The sequence below is a fragment of the Talpa occidentalis genome, unplaced genomic scaffold, assembly GCF_014898055.3.
Source record: "Talpa occidentalis isolate TD23 unplaced genomic scaffold, MPIMG_talOcc4v2.1 talOcc4.15, whole genome shotgun sequence".
Taxonomy (NCBI): domain Eukaryota; kingdom Metazoa; phylum Chordata; class Mammalia; order Eulipotyphla; family Talpidae; genus Talpa; species Talpa occidentalis.
Genome location: NW_023601543.1, coordinates 82,162,508 through 82,182,071, shown reverse-complemented (window position 1 = coordinate 82,182,071; position 19,564 = coordinate 82,162,508). Strand labels below are relative to the sequence as shown.

Sequence of the window (19,564 nt, the reverse complement as noted above, 5' to 3'; positions counted from 1 at the left end):
CTTTTGAAAGTAAACTGTGGTGAGTATGACTCACTTGAAGATGAAAATTCACCTGGATACCAAGAGAGCAGGGCTGTTTGGTTTGGTTTGGTTTGGTTACAAATTGTACTTTAGAGAGCAATTCCATCACTGTTTCTGAAAGGCGAGGAAGCCAGTACCTCCTTCTCCTCCTCTCTCTCTCTCTCTTTACCACGCAAATATTCTCTTTTCTCTGGCAATACAGAAGTAAATGTCATTTTCCTATCCTAAATACTTGAAAATCTGGCTCGAAAAGTTTGGCCAGTGAAGTTTTACTGAACCCATGATGTCTGCCTTTTATTACTAAAACCCCAAAGCAGACTTGTAGTCTTTGGGGAAAGCTATTCTGATTTCAAGGAAACAATCACCTTTTAGGATTATCTGTCATTTATGTTTGTGCAAACGGCTGTAAATGCTACACTGAGACCTCAGGTATAAATCAATGTCTGCAGAGGTTTGTGTGAAACTCAAGCAGAACTTCTGAGCACTGACACAAGCCAGATGACTTGTTAGGACACCACGTGATCGCGAACACATGGACAACTGCCGTGGGAGGTGAATGGAATTGGGTTGTGTTTAAAATCAAGAGCTGCTGTGTGTCTAATTAAGAAATTAGTCATCTGAAATAGGTGGTCTCTGAGGGACTGGATATGCTTCCTGGTCCTGCTTCTCCTTTACTCCTTCCTCTCCCAAACTTTCCAGGGGTCTTGTCTTAGGACTTCTGCTTCTTTTTAATTTCTTTGTGTGCTTGTGTCTGGGGGAAGGACACATACCCACAGCAGGAGTGAAAGAAAAGTGCACTTGCAATGTGAAATTTAGGAAAGATGTACCCCAGGGAGCCAGAAATTAATTCTGAAATATTACAGCACAAGATCACATCAAGTTTTGTTTCTTTGTGGCCGGAATTTAGGCAGAAGAGTGTGACGACCTCATTCCATGTTAGATACCAGATTTATTCTTTCCAGCAAAAAGTTTATATTTTAGATGATTCTGTGCTTTCTTCCAATTTCCATTAGCTCTAAAATGGTGGGGTATTTTCCTATTGGTAGCTGGGTAGGACAAAGAGAAAAACAACACAAAAACTCGAGTTGAGGTCATGGCTGATGAGAGAGACCAACAAGGACATATTGCATAATAGAAGCTGCTAAGTGGTCTTCGAGGATAGAACCGTAATATCTGAATCCATACAATTAAGGATCCAAGTTATTTTACAAGAATGTTTTCATGACTTGAGCAATCTTTGAGAGACCTCGAAAATCACCCCACCAAATTGGCTCATCCAATCCCAGCCCCACATAAACAACTTCACCAGTGCCAAAGGGTGCTTGTGACAAAGGAGGAAAAGATAATCAACACGGTTTAGGTATTTGGCCAAGAAGCAAATCCAAATATTTTAAAGCTCTACGAGATGCTGTCACGAGCCTGCTGCTGTCCCTGCTTCAGGGCCGTGCGCCACACTGCCCCCTGCTGGTGTGGCCCTGCCTTGGCGCCCCATTCACCCCTGGTTGGCATTCCGGGATTGCCAGGTACCAGGTGTGAAATGCGAGGCTTTCAGCTTCTTGGAGGCTCAATTTCCTCATGCCCAACAGGGACCTGTGGGTGAGCTCAGTGAGTGTGAAGACTACACGAGGTAATGTGTGCAAAGCACCTGGTAGACAAGTGTTCAGGAAAATCTAGAATCAGCACACTGCCACACTGCCTTGGAAACAGATGCCGCTCGTGGGTCCTCCCTCGGCCCTCCCTTGTGCTTCTGGACTGCAGTTTCCCAACTCCTCTCAGAGTTTGCTTTCAGGTCTCTGTTCAAAGCACTACCCAAGAGTGATGGGCCCATCAGACAGATCAACCTATTCTTTATCCTCCTCCCTGATTTGTTCCTTCTTCCTGGCCTTTTCAGGCCTTTCTATGTTATGGAATTATTTGGCTGTTCATTTATTATGCTTTCTCTCAGGGAATGTAACCTCCGTGAAGGCAGGGATTTTATTTTGCACTCATCTAGAACAGCGCCTGGCATATAGCTGGCACTAAAGATTTGCTGAATGAATGGATGGCAGCATCTTGTATTTGCATAGCATTTCAGCATTTACAAAGCATCTAATGTTGGGAACGTGTTCCTATCTACCTGCCATAGATGAAAACATCGAGGAGTAGAGAGATAACGACAGAGCAAGGGCCTAAGTTAACATTTCCTGTCTCTGAGAATGAAACTATTTCCCATGCTGCTTCACAAGCGCTGACACCATCCTGGCCATGCTCTATGGGCTGCACTTAAAGGAGAGCGTTGGTGGGAGTTGCAATAGGAGCCAGGACTGCCAACTGCCAGGCTTTTTGGTGAAGGGAACATCTGCGTCAAAGAAAGGGTCCTGGTGTAATTGTACCCGAAGCTGAAAAGCGGTCTCACAATTCCTGGATGAGGTAGAGAAGAGGTCGACGGACAGACAGGCTGCCACGGGACCCTGAGCTGACAGCTTCTAGAACTAGCCCAGGGTCAGGAATGCCTTTCCTGTTCAAACCCCACTCAGATTCTTAGGGACTCTGTCCAAATGGCTCCAGGGGCCTACAGCTTGTAAAACCATGGTCAAGGTGTTCGCGTCCATTGCTGTTATCTCTGTGTGATATTGAGACGCCTCAGGGGAGTGGTTTGCCAACTCCTGTGATGACCCAGACTTCCAATATACAAAAGTGCCATGTCTGCTGGCGGGGGACGGGTTTGCTGTTTAGAAGGATTGTTGCTGGACAGCGCCCTCTGCTGCTCATCCCAAGGATGTGTGCCTGCTGGTCTCTGGGATGAGACCTCACCAAACGGGCATTGTCTCTCTAAGAGATCCAAGCATGAAACCTGGTCTCCCAGCAAGCTGCTGAAGCTACTGAAAGACAGTGTGACCCTGTGGGCGGCTGCTCCCCAGGTGAGAAGAGACAAGCTATGCGGCATAGAGGCAAGTTTTTCTGCTCAGCTTAGTTTCCAGTTACAGGTTGTCATGACAGACAGCTAAGAACGCAGGCCCTGGCCCAGGCAGGCTTGGGGCCCACAGGCTCTTATGGAGAGACAGATTTAAGGCATCATGTTGATTTCCCTCTTGTTTTAATATTTTGTTAAAATCTCCTTATAAGGAGATTTAATGAAGCAGCTGACAGCTTCTGATATACTGGCTATGACTGGGTCACATTCCCTAGGACTTTGAACTTCAAGAAGCAATAAAGCATTTTATAAAAAGGGGCAGGGGTCTGACAGAGGGATGCCAATTTTTGTCTTTTTAAATAAACTTCTAATTTGGGAATATTCTTAATCTATCTCTTTTTTTCTCTCACTTTGGTCTATACAAGGAAAAATGTCATCACAAATTTATAAGCAGGGAGTTATAAATCACCCAAAAGTTATAAATCACCTCTTCTCTACCTTCAGGGAGCTACGACCCTAGCAGGGGCAACACTACTAAAACATGCAGGCAAGAGGCATGAAAGGTAAGAAGTACAAGCCATTCCCTTCTGGGGAAACACAGGAAATGAATTCTGATGAGGAGGGATCTGGAGGAATGTGGAATAAATACTTCAGAAGAGGAGGCAGCCCTTTAGCTGGCCCTTAGGTCGAAATATTGGAATAAAGCTGGGCTGAGTGGGGGGAAAGGTATCTAGGAGGAGGAAAAGAATTCTTAGGTTGTAGTAAGCACTCAAAAGCAATCAAAGCATGGTTTTGTGAATTAACAAGGCTAGATCATAAATGGCCTCTTGGTGACTGCAAGGAGTGAGTTCAATGACCAAAGTCAGATCCCCAAACCCCAAAAACACTGGGTCCCACAGTTAGTGAGTAGCAGATGGAGAATGAGGTGTTCAGAGTTTGGGAAGCTGTGTTCCTGGTGCAATCTCATTACCGAAGGCCTTCAAGATCTTTCAGTCATCCGAACATGTCAGTGTACAGAGACGTCAGATGTAGGGAAGTGGGCTTCCTTCCAGAGGGACTGGCGGCATGGAGCATGGACAAGTGGGCTGCGGGCAGATGGCCCACCTAGGGATGCCCCAGAGGGCTGCGTGAGCTTGACAAGTTACCACTTGTCTGAGCCTCTGTTTCCTCATCTGCAAAGTTGTGGGGAGAGAGGGGTCCCTAGTGCCTACTCTGCAGGGCTGCTGTGAGGCTGAGAGGTCATGCATTGAAAGCAACTGAAGCATCTTGTAAAAGTGCAGCTAATGTCATCACCGGGCACATTTCCCTCGGGTCTAATCCTGCACGCGCAGGTCCTTCACTGTCAAAGAGCCTACAGAGGGGCGACTCAAGCAGCGTTGCTAGGGGTGCTGGCGATGTGTAAGAAACTGCTCAATCGTGCAATAATGTATGCCCATTGTGTCACCCCGAAGCTTCTCTCACTTAAAAGCATTCCTTTATACTTGGTGGCACCGAAGAATGTTTCATGACTCGTTTATAGTCTTTACCACACACTCCCTGCACCTGTCTAGTTCAGGCCCCTGGGAACCTACGTAGTGTCTCAGACAGGAATGGTTTCTGCCTGTAACTGTAATGCGGTGGGGTGGGACGGCCAGAGAATGTTGGGAATTGATCGGAACTACTTTCAGGAACAGTTCCCTTAAACCGCTCCTTTCCCTCACGTGACTGCGCTTGTGGCCACAGGTCAGAGGAGGGCGATTCTCTGCGGGGGTGGGGGCAGGCTGTCCTGAGCACTGCAGGATGTTTGGCGCCTGCCTGGCTAGCACTAGGTGGCAGCAGAGCCTCCCCAATTAGCCTGAAAAGTCTTCCAAACTGCCACATAATACCAAGTGGGCAAACAAACAAAACACACCCCAGTAAGCAGCACTGATAATAGACAACCCAGAAGTCAGACTTTTAGACTATAGAGTTAATCTTACCACGATGGCATCAACTTGGGAGTTTCAGGATATGGAATACCGGCCATCCATCCCGAACTAGACACCAAATTTGACTTTGAGGGTCTTCCCCAGGAACGGCCAGTCTCAGGCGTTAAAGCCCACCCCACACATCCACTCGTGATGCCCTGAAAACTACTCACTGTTTCTAGTACATCCCCTTACTCTGCCCCCCATTTTCCTCTACTGCCCAGAGAGCTGCATCTAAGTCATCACTTCAGGTTTTACTAAATTGCCAAATTCCCTGAAGCCCTTCCAGACCTTTCTGTCAGAAGGTTAGCTTCACCCTCAGAATGCAAAACTTCTTCAACTGGACCTCTGTTGTTGTTCTTAATTGTTCTCTAACTTCCTGGCAAACCAGAAGCCCTCTGCCCCTCTCCTAAACTCAGGCACATATACGTGCTTGCACACACGAAATGTCCATTTCCTTTTGGCCAAGGAACACATGAAGTCATCTTATAATCTGAAGCACTTTTGAAATTTCAGGGGAAACTCTGGGTGCACAGACATCTTCTAGAACAAGCTGCCACTTGGCCACCACCCCCATCACATACTGGCATCCATTAGGTTGACTGCAATAGAATACAGACCAGATCGATTTTATGTAGACCATTGACCCTCAGCCAGACATCCTGGGGAGCAAGCGAGGAGAGGCACTGCCCCAAATGTCACAGCGCCGTTTACCTCCTAATATGGTGGGTGAGGAAGGAATAGTCAAAAACATCAATATTTTAAATTCTTGCCAATGCACAGTTCAAAATTCTAAAGGCACAGAGAGAAAAAGAGGCTAAAGTGGAAATTAATTTTGCCCCCCTCTCTCTTCTCACCCAGTTTTGTGGGGGTTCTTTCAGAGGTACTTCCCAAGAACAGAGGTAGAAGTGGAAACACTTCAAGTGTGCACCAGCTAATGTAGGGCAGATCCCTACAAAGGAAACTTCTTCAGCCACAAAATGCAACGACACACTAATATGGACTACAGCATAGGGGACCCTGGAAGCTCTTTGCCAAGTGAAAAGAAGCCAGATAGAAAAGACCACCCATCACATGATTCCTTTTACATGAAGTGTTCCAGATAGGCAAATCCACACGGACAGAAGTGTGGTTGCCAGAGGCTGTGGGGGGTGGGGGGTGGAAAAGAGAAGTGACTGCCAATGGCATAGGCTTTCTTTTGGGGGTGATGAAAATGTTCTGGAACCAGTGGTGGTAACTACATCATCTTACCACTATAATGAAAAAGCACCATTTTAAAAAAGCGTTGTGGCTACATATTTGCATTTGGTATTATGTGTTTGTTGCCCAAGGACCATGTTCTTTTGGTATTGTAACATGAAGTTTATTTCCCTGGCATCATCAGAGTCCGTGGAAATAATCAATCATTAAAATAGTCCATCTTCTCCACAATGAACTGATAACCATTGCAAAAGAGAATAAGGGTACAGTCTTTTTATGCCTTTGTATTTGCTTTCCATGCAAATCTTACACAAAGCCGTAATGATTCTTCACCTTGCCTCTCTTGCCTGCCAACCACCTAGGAGACTGTTCTATGTCAGCACATTACAAGCTTCCATAAGCTTCTTCACCGAGCACAGTAAGTTGCTATATGGACATTATATGTATTTAAACCACTAGTTTCTAACTGGAGCATTCCGATCACCCACCACCCACTACATAGTGGCTAGTTGGCAAGGTCAGCAGATTATTTTCCTTGTCACAACTGGAGGGGAGGAAGATGTGTTGCTGGCACCTAGTGTGGAGAGATCAGGGATGCTGGGAAATACTCCCCAACCGGCAGCCCCCACAACAAAAAAAATTACCCATTCAAACTGTCAGTAGTGCCAAGGTGGAGAAACTTTGACTGGCTCATGACTAGGAGGCTCTGGATATCATCAAGGAAAATGGGGATCATCTAAACTGAATCTAGCTGGCTAATTCTAAATATACATTTTGTCACCATATATGAATAATAAGTCCATGATTAATGAATATTTAAATTATAATGTTTGCTTTTACTCATAATGCTGCATAATAAATATTCCATCCTCCAGACCTATCATTTCCTTATACATAATTTCCAGATATATGATCTTTCCACTCTTTCTGATTTTTAAATAACTGCACCAGAATAACCATTTGTATACATGTGCCTTTGCCCTTACTTTGGGTATTTTCCCCAGGCAATTATTAGACTCCCAGAAGTAGGCTAACCGGGTTGAAGTGGACTAACTTCTCTCTGAATTATATGGGGCTCTGAGTGCTTTTATGGAAGGGATGCTTCCCCCATTGCAGCTGGGAGTCGTTTTTATGCAGGAAAGTGGGTGATTTTTGCATAGCTAGTTTACATCCAGCTGCTAAGGGATTCTGGTTGATAACATAACAAGGAGTGTCCCAAGGGTGAGGGTGGCTTTAGCGTCATTCTTATTATCTGTTAGCTTTGTTCCCAAACTATGCCGAATAAGCATCTAAGCTCTCCGTGCTTGTGCTGTAAACACAGCTCCGGATGAGCCCACAGCTAGCAAGAGGAAGACTCCCCCAATCCATCACTGCCTGACCTTGCAGGCAGCCATGGTGGGGGATTCTTTTATTAACACAAGACCTGCAAGTCAGTAATTCTTCCTCTTCCTTCCCAATAGCTGTAAGTCATTAACAGCTTCAAAGCGTCTAGAACCCCTTTCCACTGTCATGGCAGATGATGTCTTTTTTTCTCATGTTAAGAGGATTATGTCTAAACTTAATTAGATATGACTCAAGATGTTTACTAGGCAAAGGGAGTCTTTATGAAGTGGAAAAGGATCTTCTTTTCCTAGAGCATTGTTTCTATTTCCAAAACGGACTTTTGTTTTCCCAGCCTGATTCAACGATGGTATAGTTTTACTTTGAGAGTGGGGGCCAGTTAGAAAAGATGGGGTGGAGGAGATGAGGCGGCGGCAATGCGGTGAGTGTGAGGTGTGAATCAGCGGGGCCCTACCCTTCCTCTCCAGGACATTGGCCAGGATCGCACGCGAGTACGCTGGCTGCAGCCCAGGGAGCATGAGTGTGGCTTTTCTGATGGGCACGCCTTTGGAAACAGCGTGGGTCTGTTCTCCTAAACAAAATCAAAGAGCCTGCTGAGACTCGCAGTAAGAAACTCCCAAAGAGTGTTTCTAAGTTCAGCTAAGAACAGCAAGGCCCCAGATTGTCTGAAATTGGCCCTGCGTGGCAGGCATGGTGGATTGCTCCTAACAGCTCCTAACACACCACAAAGCAGGAGTGACCCACCAGGAAGGTTGCCCCAGGATGGGAGGCTCCTTGGGGACCCAGGGCTTTCAGAACTCTGATCTGGAAAGTCCCGTGGCTATCATTCAAGGATGACTTTGAAAGGCACAAAGCTCTTACATCTCAGGGTAGACTAAGAGGTCACCAGTGGTGTGTGAATTTAAGTACTTCTTTTTCCGAGCTAAACTCAACTTTGGCAGGGCTCGAATTAAAAAGGAAAGAGTGTCACCCACCTTTCAGATTGTTCTTTGTCTCTGACCATTTATAGCTGCCCTAAACAAATCAAGACAGCAGGCCTCACCAAAAATAGGGAACTTCAAAGTGATTCCACCCTTTTGTAAACAATGCTTCCCACAGTCCAAACCCCTGGCAGGAAATACTAAGTGCATGTGTCCCTTTGTTCTGTGATCACCAGCAGGGCCTTGGTCTCCAGGGCGTCCCTTCCTCCTGAATTCTCAGACGAGTGTTTAACAGAAAATAGGTAGTGATCCAAAATGCCACTAGCTCGGCAAAATCAGGTTCTTGCTCTTATCTCACAGAATTAGAGTATTTCTGGCTCGGGTGAACACTTCTCAAATTTTACTGTGCATATCGATCACTCCAGGGTGTTTCTGAAATGCAGATTCTTATTCTGTAGATCTGAGGTGGAGTTCGCTTGTTAATCTAAGCAACATTGGTTTATAACATTTGTAGGTTTCAGGCAATCCAGCTTCACACGTCAACATCTGCATATACTACCTGCTGCCTGCCACCAAGGCCAGTTTCCATCCACCACCATATAATGGACCCGTTTTGCCCCATTTACCCATCTTCTTCCCCCTTTCCTTGTGGGAATCACTATTTTTGTTCTGTAGTCTGAGTTTACTTTAGTTTTGCTTCGTTTGTTCATTTGGTTTATCTACCACATATGAGTGACGTCAGATGTGTTTGTCCTTCTCTGTCTGACTCATTTCACCAAGCACAATACCCTGTAGGTCCATCCATACTGCTGCAAAAAGAATTTTGTAGCATAATCTTCAACACATTTTTTTCCATTGCATATCACTATTACCTAAAACAACTGTGAATGTGCACTCAAAAATATGTATATTACTTATATTTTAAATTCATATGGCAGAATAGCATAATTTTATTTCCATTTAAAAAATCAATACGAGGGCCTCGCTGGTGGCGCAGCGGTTGAGCGCTGGTTTGCGAGGCTGTCCGTGGCCTCTGCGGCACTGGTTCGATCCCCGGCTGCTCCCCAGCCACTGGAGGAGGGTCCCGCATGGTGCGCAGACCTCTCCTGCCGCCCGCTGCTCCCCTCAGCAGTGTACTTCAGTCCTTCTGCCTGCTCTGCTCCCCGCTCTGGCTCTGGTGAATTCTCTCACCCTCCCGCGCTTCTGACTGTACCCAGTGTTTGTATAAGTAAATAAATAAATCTAAAATAAATAAATAAATATTTAAAAAAAAATCAATACGAGTGCTAATCTTCCAGCACAGCATCAATTCAATCTACACACAGCCCATTCTGAAGACCATTGATCCTGAGAAGACACCCATTATTTTCACAGTCACTGGGTGCTTGCATTTCTCCAGGCATAAGAAAATCACTTTTTCCAGGGGACCTAGTTTATATTTACATAATGAATTATTAGAAAATTCTTTCTTCTACTGGTGAAAAGGTTTACCTTTGCACAAACTTCCTAATGAAAAGGAACACTGTAGCTGGATGGATCAGAAACCAAAACCCAGCTTTTTTCTGTCTCCAGGAGACCCATCTGAGGTCCAAAGATAAACATAGATTCAAAGTAAATAAAAGCTTGGAAACCAAGTCTACAAGCAAATTGTACCCAATAATAGGCATGGACAGCCACACTTATATCAGATAAAATAGACTTCCAGCTAGGGATCATGCTCAGCAAAATAAGCCAGAAAGAAAAAGAAAAATACCAGATGGTCTCACTCATAGCAGGAATTTAGAAAACCTAAATAAGGGACCAGGAAAAAGACTAATTATAATAAAGTAAAAATCAAAATCAACAAGCAACTATAAACCAGAGACACACTACAGTGGTGGGGGGGAGTAGAATCAAAACAAAGGGGGGTGGGAATTGACAACGCATGCATTGTGGAAAAATGAAAAATGATGTAAAAAATAAATAAAATTTTTAAAAAGCTGAGTACACACTCAAGTGCACATGGAACTTTCCTGAGGATAGACCACGTAGGTCACAAAACAGGTGTCGATTAACTCCATAATAGAAAGCAAAGCAAAGTGTTTCATCGTTCACTTTATTTAAGTCATCATCTTCAGCTAAACCACCCATCTTGATTATTCATTTAAAGTTAGCCAGTAGTATCTTCACCTGGAGAACATGAAAATGTTTTTGGAGCAATTTATAGTCCTTTGGGGCATGTGAGGGGAGTTTGAGGTGATTCCTAACTCTAATCCAAGGCAGACGATATAAGAGACACCACCATAGAGGTCTAAAGTGCACAAGAATAATAAAAATATGGAGCTATGGGCACCAAATGAGGGCAAAAGTGCATCCTCTTGGGGCTCTCTGGAAAACCTGATGGAGATAGTGAAATTTGAGAAGACCCGAAGAACTAGTAAAATGTAACTGGAGCCGTGGGATGGAGTGACTGACGAGGATGTCGTGATGAAAGTACAGAGGGGTCAGAATGCGGCACAGGTATAGGGTAGGTGAAAGGAACACTTTCATCCATGCCGTAAAGCAAAGCACAATGTCCCCAAAGTATTAACGCAATCCAGCGAATGGCGGGATTGAGAAGGGAGACCGGTCCAGCAACCTTGGGTCTTCATACTGATTCCATAAGCTTCTTGGTTCATTTAACCAGACTGCATCCTGGAGGCCAGCAGAGGTCACACCTCATTCCTCATTAGCCTCCCTCCCTCCCTCTGCCTTCTACCCACACACACACACACCCCCCACAACGTACAAAAGACTGCCTGATACCAAGGCCTCCATGTCTCCAGCCTTCAATATTTACCCACTAACTGGCTTTACAAACACACAAACCTTTAATAATCCCTGTCTGTTTCCCAAGAACACAGGGTTTTCTGAGCACAGATGGCTAAACTTTATAACTAGCTGTTATAAGTAATTGTCCCTGTATTTTCCCAAGACATATGTATATATGGAGAATGGCAATCGGTGTGCCACAATATTAACTTATGTATTTTTATTTCTGTATCTAACTAAAACTAAAAATAAATTTCAGCATCACTTCTATAAATTTTACAGTTAAATTTGTAGTATTTGTACATTCTTAAAATCCTAATTTTTAGGCTATATTATATTCTGGCCCCTTGATTCTATAATTCCTTAGAACTGAGTTTAAATACAGTGCTCTACATTGTCCTTTCTTATAGATGTGTGATTAAACATTTCTGAACATTCTTGAAGAGAAATAAGTTTTCTATCTAAATCAAATTATATTTTCTGTCTCCAATAAAACTATTTTAATTATATAAATATTTTAAGGAGCCAATTTTTACTTGTTTATTTACTGCTCAAGTAGGATTATCTCCAGTGAGACAAATTCAAATGATAATAAGACAGTAAATATTTAAATGTGAATATAAATAATTCTATAGTAGCAGGTCTACAGCTAGGAACTTATTAATTTTTTCCCATTATTCATTGCTTCCAAAATTGAAGTTTCTATTAGAAGTGATCATTAAATTTAACAACAGAGGCAAGTTATAAAATACAACTTATTTTACTCACTGTTTCAAAACCTCGATGTGGGTGATCAGGAAATCCGCCTGGTCTACCACCTTTAAATTCATCAAACAGTAAAAATGGATCCAGATTTTTTAACTGAAATAAAAATAAATTCAGCAGATTAGACATGCCTTTTAAGCCACACCACTAGGGGCTACATTCAGAACAGATCAAGCAAAACTTACTGAAAACTGCATAACCAAGCGACTAACTTTTTGCAATTAAAATTGCTTACAGAAAAGAACTTCTAACACAGATGTACAGATGTGCCTATGGAAGCACACACAGACACAGATTGAAGTTAGAGTTGACATTTTATGAGAAGCGCAAAGACTGAACCAATACTTTACGAGCACATAAGACCTAAATAATTAAGCACAAGCAAGAGACAGACTATATTCAAAACAGATTTATAACCTCATGGGAGAATAGACTAGAAAAATCAACTCTTGCACTGTGATTATAAATGCTCTGCAGGAAGACCACTTAACACAAATGAGACAGGAGTCAGATCGTGGAAGGTTCTACCAGGGAGGTGTCACTTGAGCTGGCTCTTGAAGTAGACCTAGAAGTGAATCAGATAGAAGCGGGGGGTGCGGGAGATTTCCAAGTAAAGTAGCAGAGAAACAGCTTGGTAAACTTGAAGAACTGCAAAGAAACTGCTCTAATTGGGGTAAAAGATCCACATGGAATTATGATGAAGATAGAGGCCAATCTTAAGAAGACTGGGTTTTAATCAGAGGTTGATAGGACAAGATGATATGACAAGTTCATTTTGAACTCTTGCCATTTGGGACAGCATAGATAGAACTGGAGGAGATCATACTAAGCGAAATAAGTGAGAAGGAGAAAGACAAATACTGGGTGACGTCACTTACACGTGGAATATAGAGAAACAAAACAAGGGGTCAGTCAAAATCAAACCAGAATAAACCCCAGAAATCTGTAAAATGAAGGTCACCAGAAGGTGTAGCAAAGGGTGAAAACTAAAGGGTGGAGGGGTCCAATGGACTATGGGTGCCATGGTGGGTGGTGACACATCGGAAGAGGCATGATCCACTTAACATGGACTCCAGAGTCTATGAGATGTTTCCCGGAGACAAAGCCTTGGTGCAGAAAGTTTGCGATGCAACCGCCTTGAAGTCAGACTGACGCTTTCCTTTTCTGCTGAGTGGAGGATGAGGGGACCACCTTTCTGGCAAGTGGTGAAGAGTGCTAAAAATTAGCAACACTAGCTAAATGGTCAAAAGTAGGATCATGTGAAAGAATAACAGTATGCCCATACAGGGCCTCCCCCTGGTGGCAGGGGCTACATTCAGAACAGATCAAGCAAAGCTTACTGAAAACTGCATAACCAAGCGACTAACTTTTTGCAATTAAAATTGCTTACAGAAAAGAACTTCTAACACAGATGTACAGATGTGCCTATGGAAGCACACACAGACACAGATTGAAGTTAGAGTTGACATTTTACGAGAAGCGCAAAGACTGAACCAATACTTTACGAGCACATAAGACCTAAATAATCAAGCACAAGCAAGAGACAGACTATATTCAAAACAGATTTATAACCTCATGGGAGAATAACCTCATGGCGCAGGCAGTTGAGCACTGCGCTGTGAAGCTGTCTGCAGCCTGGTTTGATCCCCACGGCCGGCGAGGGTCCCACATGGCATGGCAGACCTCTCCTGTCGTGCCCTCTGCCTGTTCTGGTCCCTGCTCTGTCTCTGGTGAATCTTCTCACCCTCCCGCACATCTGGCCTGTACCCCGGTTCTTGTATAAATAAATAAATAAAATCTTTTTTAAAAAAAAAAAGTATGCCCATACAAAAGACCATGTCACAGCTATTTTAAGAGATGTCAACATCATGGGAGGTGTTTACGCTAGCTACCGTGTTAAGTGGCGGTAAAAGGAAATAAAGTTGTTTAGTCTGTAAAATTCCATGATGTAAAATTATTCAAAATTGTACAGAGGATACATCCTCTGTCTGACCAAGAAACCTGGGGAGATTGCATTAGGGAGCACAGCTCTTCACTTTTTCTTAGGGTAGAGATACAGCTGGGTCATGGCAGCTCCTGTGAATCAAGAGATAGTGGGATCTTTAAAGCACAGGTTTTTAGCTGGAGACTCAACTGGACACCATGCATAGGATTCAGTGTGGCTGCAAACTTGGGTAGGAAAAAAATGACTCCTTTATTTTCACTAGCTTCTAAATGAAAATGTTTTTTAAGGTGGATTTTTCAGTAGTAAAATATAACATGAAATTTACCACCTTGGCCATTTGGAAGCACACAGCCAAGAGGCATGAAGCACACTCACGCTGGGGAGCTACTTCACCACTTCCTCCCCAGACAGAAACTGAACATTAACAACTGGACAGAGTCAAGGAAGCAGCTCTGATGGGAACCTCTGTTCCCATCAGACATCAAAGCTGTTTTCATATGTGATCACAGTGGTTGTGGACATCTTAAACTACTGTCCATGTGCCTCTGAAATGAGGTAGGTATGAAAACTGCCACTGAGTCTCGTTATTTTATGTAAAGGGACTGGAGTGGGAATTTTAAAAAACATTCTTGCTAACCATATTTCAATGAAAAGTTTTCCTTTGTAATACTATGTGTTTCGTATCATGCACTTCGAACCATTCTTCTAAGAAGGAATCGATAGGTGTCACCAGACCACCAAAGGGGGGCACAAGACAAAGAAGTATTAAGAACCCCCTCCAGCACATGTGTGCCTGACAGATGGCGTAATTAAAGTATTAGCTGCACACAACATGCCATAATGGGTTTGCCAACGGTGTCAGGATTCTTTACAGTTATTTGTTTGGTCAGTGATACGGCCCTAGAATATGACACTGGACCATCTGCATCTCCCAGCACCCCCTGGGCATCTGGCCACTAGGTTAGGCCTGGTTGTGAGCATCCTTTGGAAAACCAAACTTGATGGACCCAAGACATTTGCAGGTGAATAGGAAGCCATTGGCAGAAGGGTACAAGAATCAGAGCAGCTTTTAAGAAGAGGGACAAACTAACCTCACTTTTCAAAAAGAATCCTCTTCCCTAATATATAATACATCTTCCTTTGTTCAAAAATATGTTTAGAAGATGCTCCACATGATTAATCATCAGGGAAACACAAATCAAAACCACAGTGAGCTATCAGCTCACACCTGTTAAAATGGCTCTCCTGGGCCTCCCCTGGTGGCACAGTGGTTAAGCGCTGGGTTGCGAGGCTGCCCGCAGCCTCTGCAGCGCAAGTTCAATCCCTGGCCACCGGTGAGGGTCCCACAAAAAAAAAAAAAAAAAAAGGCTCTTCTCAGAAAGACAGGAGAGAACAAGTACTGGCAAGGAGGTGGAGAGCAGGGAACCCTGGTGCCAGTCAGAGGGAATATGAATTGGTGCAGTCTCTATGGAAAACAAGATGGCACTTTCTCAAGAAATTAAAAATAGAGCTACCATCTAACCCAGCAATTCCACTTCTGGGTATTTATCCAAAGAAAACAAAACCACTAACTCAAAAAGACCTGCACCCCCCATGTTCACTGCAGTATTAACAGTCAACGTAGGGAAGCACCATATGGAACTCTCCGTCGATGAAGAACCAGAGAAAACGGGCAACATTTTATACAACGGAATATTACTCAGCCATAAAAAAGGAAATCTGAGTTTGCAACCACATGGATGGATGAACTTCGAGAGCGTTATGCTAAGTGAAACAAGTCAGACTGAGAAAGACAAATACCATAATGATTTCACTTATATGTGGAATCAAAACAAGTTCACAGATACAGAAACAGATTACTAGAGGTGGGGGGTAGATGAAGGGGGTCAAAAGGTATAAATTTCCAGTTATAAAATAAATACATCCTAGGGATAGAATGTACAGCATGGGCACTATAATAACACTGTAACATATATTTGAAAGTAGATGGTAAAAGTTCTCATCAGGAGAAAAAACTGTAATTATGTGCTGATGGATGATAATTAGACTTATTGCCATCATTCTGCAATCTATAGCTACCAAGTCATTACATGGTACAGCTGGAGTGCATTCTATGTCAACGATACCTACATACATACAGAATCCCACCTGGTGCTGGGTGCAGCGTTCTCTGGCAGGATCACCATTTGATACCTTGCTGTACACATAAGATTTGTCTGCAAGTGCCACGTCTTCCGTAGGTCAGGTGACTACCTAACATACTGAGAGCTGCCCCCCAGTTCCTGCCACCATCACCACCACAAGAGGCCCACAGACTTGGGCCTCCATGGTCTCTGTGAACACAGACACCTGGGTATGGCTGACTCACCACAGTAGAGAATTTGCCCCGGCCTAGCCCGTCTCCTGGTAATTTGGAAATGGGATTTGGGGTTCCTCTTTGGCGATTTGAACTGAGGGCATGTAAGCTGGTGGGGGGGGCTGAAGCTGACAGGGGCAGAGATGCTTCCTGAAGCTCAGTTGTCCCTTCGCCCCAGACCCTCCACCTCCAGCTGACAGAAATTCCCTTTGGGCTAGGGCAGATTCACGGGCCATGCCAACTGTTAAGCCTAGAGTTGGCCTCTGTGCCCACAGGCGGATCACAAATATCTCAGGCTCTCTCTTCCCAAGTGATCCCTCAGTGTCCCACCGGTGCCTTGCACACAAAAAGCCCGAACCACCACCCAGCCAGCATACCTCAGGCCTGCCGATGCTCCTGCGGACCCGTGCTCCAACCCCTTCCGCCTGCTCTCGGCTGAGCACTGAGAGGGTAACCTTCTTGGAAGATGCCATGTTGATGGCAGCAAAGAAGAATGTCCTGAGGCTGCGCTGGAGAGGCTGGAGGCTGAAGGAACACAAGGAAATAGGAGGTGTCACACAGGAGGGAATACTCAAGGAGCACAAACTAACATGGTAAAAGCAGACTTGCCAAAATACACATGGCCTCCATTTATCAAGTTCTTACTACAGACGAGGTGTGAATGAGGTGACTGGAAACTTCCGACCCACATGTCAGCAGGTCCAGCTTCACTAGCTGTTGGACACTAAGAGCCTCCAGAAACCCATCCCAGAGCTGCCTCCTAACACAGGTGGTACCAGAAACACTGAGAGATGTGGGTGGCGACCAGGGAACGCAGAGAAACACCCAGAGGTCTATGACTCTCACCACAATACACAGAAGACGTTGGCATTGAAAGGGATCTTAGAGGGTCATCAAATTCAGCCCCACCTATCTCCGAAGTTCAGGGCTTTCTCATGAAGTCTAGAGGGCCCAGGAAACTTCTGGAATAGATGCCCTTAACAATGCATGCTGTATTACAGGACCCATCTATGCCCTGGGTAGATTATTCAAAAGTGCCTCTTCTTTGCAGGTCTAAGTTCTATTCAGTGGAATATTGCAGGGGAGTATAACCAACCCCTTTGCACTTCAAATGCTTGCAGACAGTGCCCCCCATTCCTGCAGCTCTTCTTTAAGTGAAATAGAATCCATTCTTCAAAGATTCCTACTCAAACCAAGAGATGTTTTAGCCAGAAGCAGAGACTCGAGCCAGGCAACTTGGGTTTGCATCTGGCTTCACCACCTAGCAAGCAGCTGTGTGCCCTGAGCTGCGTGACCACATGCTAAGCATCTCTGTTCCCAGGTTTTCCCCTCTGTAAAACAGAGGTAATGACAGCGCCTACCTCAGAGAGCAGTGCCGGCCCAGAGCATGCTACATGCTGTTAACTCAGGGGGGCCCGATGCCAGTGCCCAGCAGTGAGTCTGGGCCCAGCCCGAAAGGCCCTACCAGGGCAGGTATCAATATAGTTACTGGGTGCTGGGCTGTGGCGCGCACAAACTCGCTTCATCCTCGGGGCTGTCCAGAACTGTCATCAGCTGTGCAGAAGCAAATGGAAAGTACGGGACCCACACCTGGCCTATTTCTGGGTCCTTCCAGAAGCCTACAACTCTACACACGCGAACAGTGCTGAGGTACTTACCAGCGTGCTTGCAGAAGTCGAGCCACTTCCACGGTTGACTCGCGTGCAGAGTATTATTTAAGCATCCCTGGTCCCCTCCCCAGGAGTCGCGTGCAGCCGGGAAGGCGGGATCCTCCCCGATCTCCCCCCCCAACCTCGTCCCGCCCCGCCCCGCCCCCCCACGGGGCTGCCGGGTACTCACCGGGAGGCCGCTGGCCGGCGAGGGCCCGGCGCAGCTGGCGTCGCGGCGGCGGGAGGGGGGTCGCCCAGGGGCGGGCGCGAGGCCGCGGGGTGGGCGGGGCCGGCGAGGGGGGCGGGCCCGCTGGGAGGCGCGGGGGGCGCGCAGTCGGCGGGGGCGCGCGTCGTGCTGCCTCACTGTGACTCAGCGTTTCTCCACCGGCGCCGCGGGGAGCGGGCTGGGAATCTCTGGGTCTCCTGGCCCTGGGCGGGGCGACACTCTTCTAGGGACGCTTCGGTCGTGTTTTCTGGCTCGCCCTCCCCCGCCCACTCTGCTGCCTTTGGACCTCTGCGCGCCCCGATATTTGGGGGCTCACTGAACCCTGAGGAGGGTATGGGGGCCAAACTCGGGCTCTGATCTGGGCGAGGGTCCTAACTCGACGCCCTGGGAAGCCCGCCTTTTTTGAACAGGAGTGGGCTTGCCTGTTGCACTGCTGTGTGACTGGGCAGGAGGCTCAGCCTCCCTGTGCCGCTGGTCCCTCCACATTAAAACAGGGATGCTGCTGATGGTAGGATCCCCAAGGTCGTAGTGAGAATTCCGGGAGCCTGGCGCGCCCTAAACACTATGCAATTGCTGGTTACATAAATAAGCTACCTGCTGTTGCCACTTAAAATTTGGGGGTCGGGGGCATTAGGGAGTTTTCCCAGGGAGACGGACTTACAGAAGACAGTGGGCACTTTGGTTCACTGCTCAGATTCTTCACTAGGACTACAGCCCTTGCTGCAGGTTTCTGTTCTCCAAACACTGTGAAGCTTATTGTGTAGTTTTGGGGAAAGGAAAGGGAAGTGGCGTCTCTGAAACAGGGGTCTGCAAACCAGAGAGGGCCAAACAGTAGATATTCTGCATTGTGCAGGCCTCATTTCTCCGAGACTGTGCCATCTGGCCTTTACAGCAGCAAAAACCCCCAGAGAAAAGTAAATAAATAGGCGTGGCCGTGTCCATAAAACCTCAATTGGGTGATACTAAAGTTTGAGTTTCATCTCATTCTCACCACAAAATATTAGTCTTCCTTTGAGTTTTTATTTCAACCACTTAAAGATCTAAAACCCCTGCAAAGCTCTCTGGTTGTAAAAAGTAAATTGTAGCCCAGATGTGGCTGCCAACCAGGTTTGCACCCCATCTACTCTAGAAGAGCAAGACCTTTCCCCTGGGTCCTCGTGTATCCCCGCCTTACTCAGATGATTCTAGACTAGATCTTTCAAAGCTCCATGAAATAACAAGCGATTGTGGGTTTGTCATCATCCTTACACTTGTTTCTGCAGCTGCCTCCAAATACAATAGCAACGTGGGCTCGCCGCCTGGCAGTTCACAACCCTTAGCTAATGCTTCTGCAATCCCTGCCGGAAAGTTTAATGCTCAGCCAATTGCCTAAGCCAGGAAATACGAGCCTCTCCCACATCCTCGCCCCAACTCTTCCACCTTGAAATCCTGTGGGTTCTGCTCCAACTATCTCCTAAATCCATCCAGTCCTTCCTGTTTTCACGGCCACCATCCACCTCTACAGCCACCTTC

At 45.6% G+C, this 19,564-nt stretch overlaps 1 protein-coding gene across 2 annotated transcripts in view; it reads right to left on the bottom strand.

Annotated features, from left to right (window-relative positions):
• Nucleotides 1–18,049, bottom strand: part of PIR (pirin) — a 60,871-nt gene extending 42,822 nt beyond the window's left edge. The window contains exons 1-3 of one of the 2 annotated variants that reach the window (XM_037512680.2): nucleotides 18,017–18,049; nucleotides 16,555–16,702; nucleotides 11,880–11,972 (exon numbers count right to left, since the gene is read on the bottom strand). In XM_037512680.2, the coding sequence (XP_037368577.1) occupies nucleotides 11,880–11,972; nucleotides 16,555–16,650 (189 nt within the window). In that variant the 5' untranslated portion in view covers nucleotides 16,651–16,702; nucleotides 18,017–18,049. Of the gene's footprint in view, nucleotides 1–11,879; nucleotides 11,973–16,554; nucleotides 16,703–17,835; nucleotides 17,946–18,016 lie in introns of those variants that run through there. The other variant, XM_037512679.2, reaches the window with a different exon arrangement.
• Nucleotides 18,050–19,564: the final 1,515 nt, after the last annotated feature.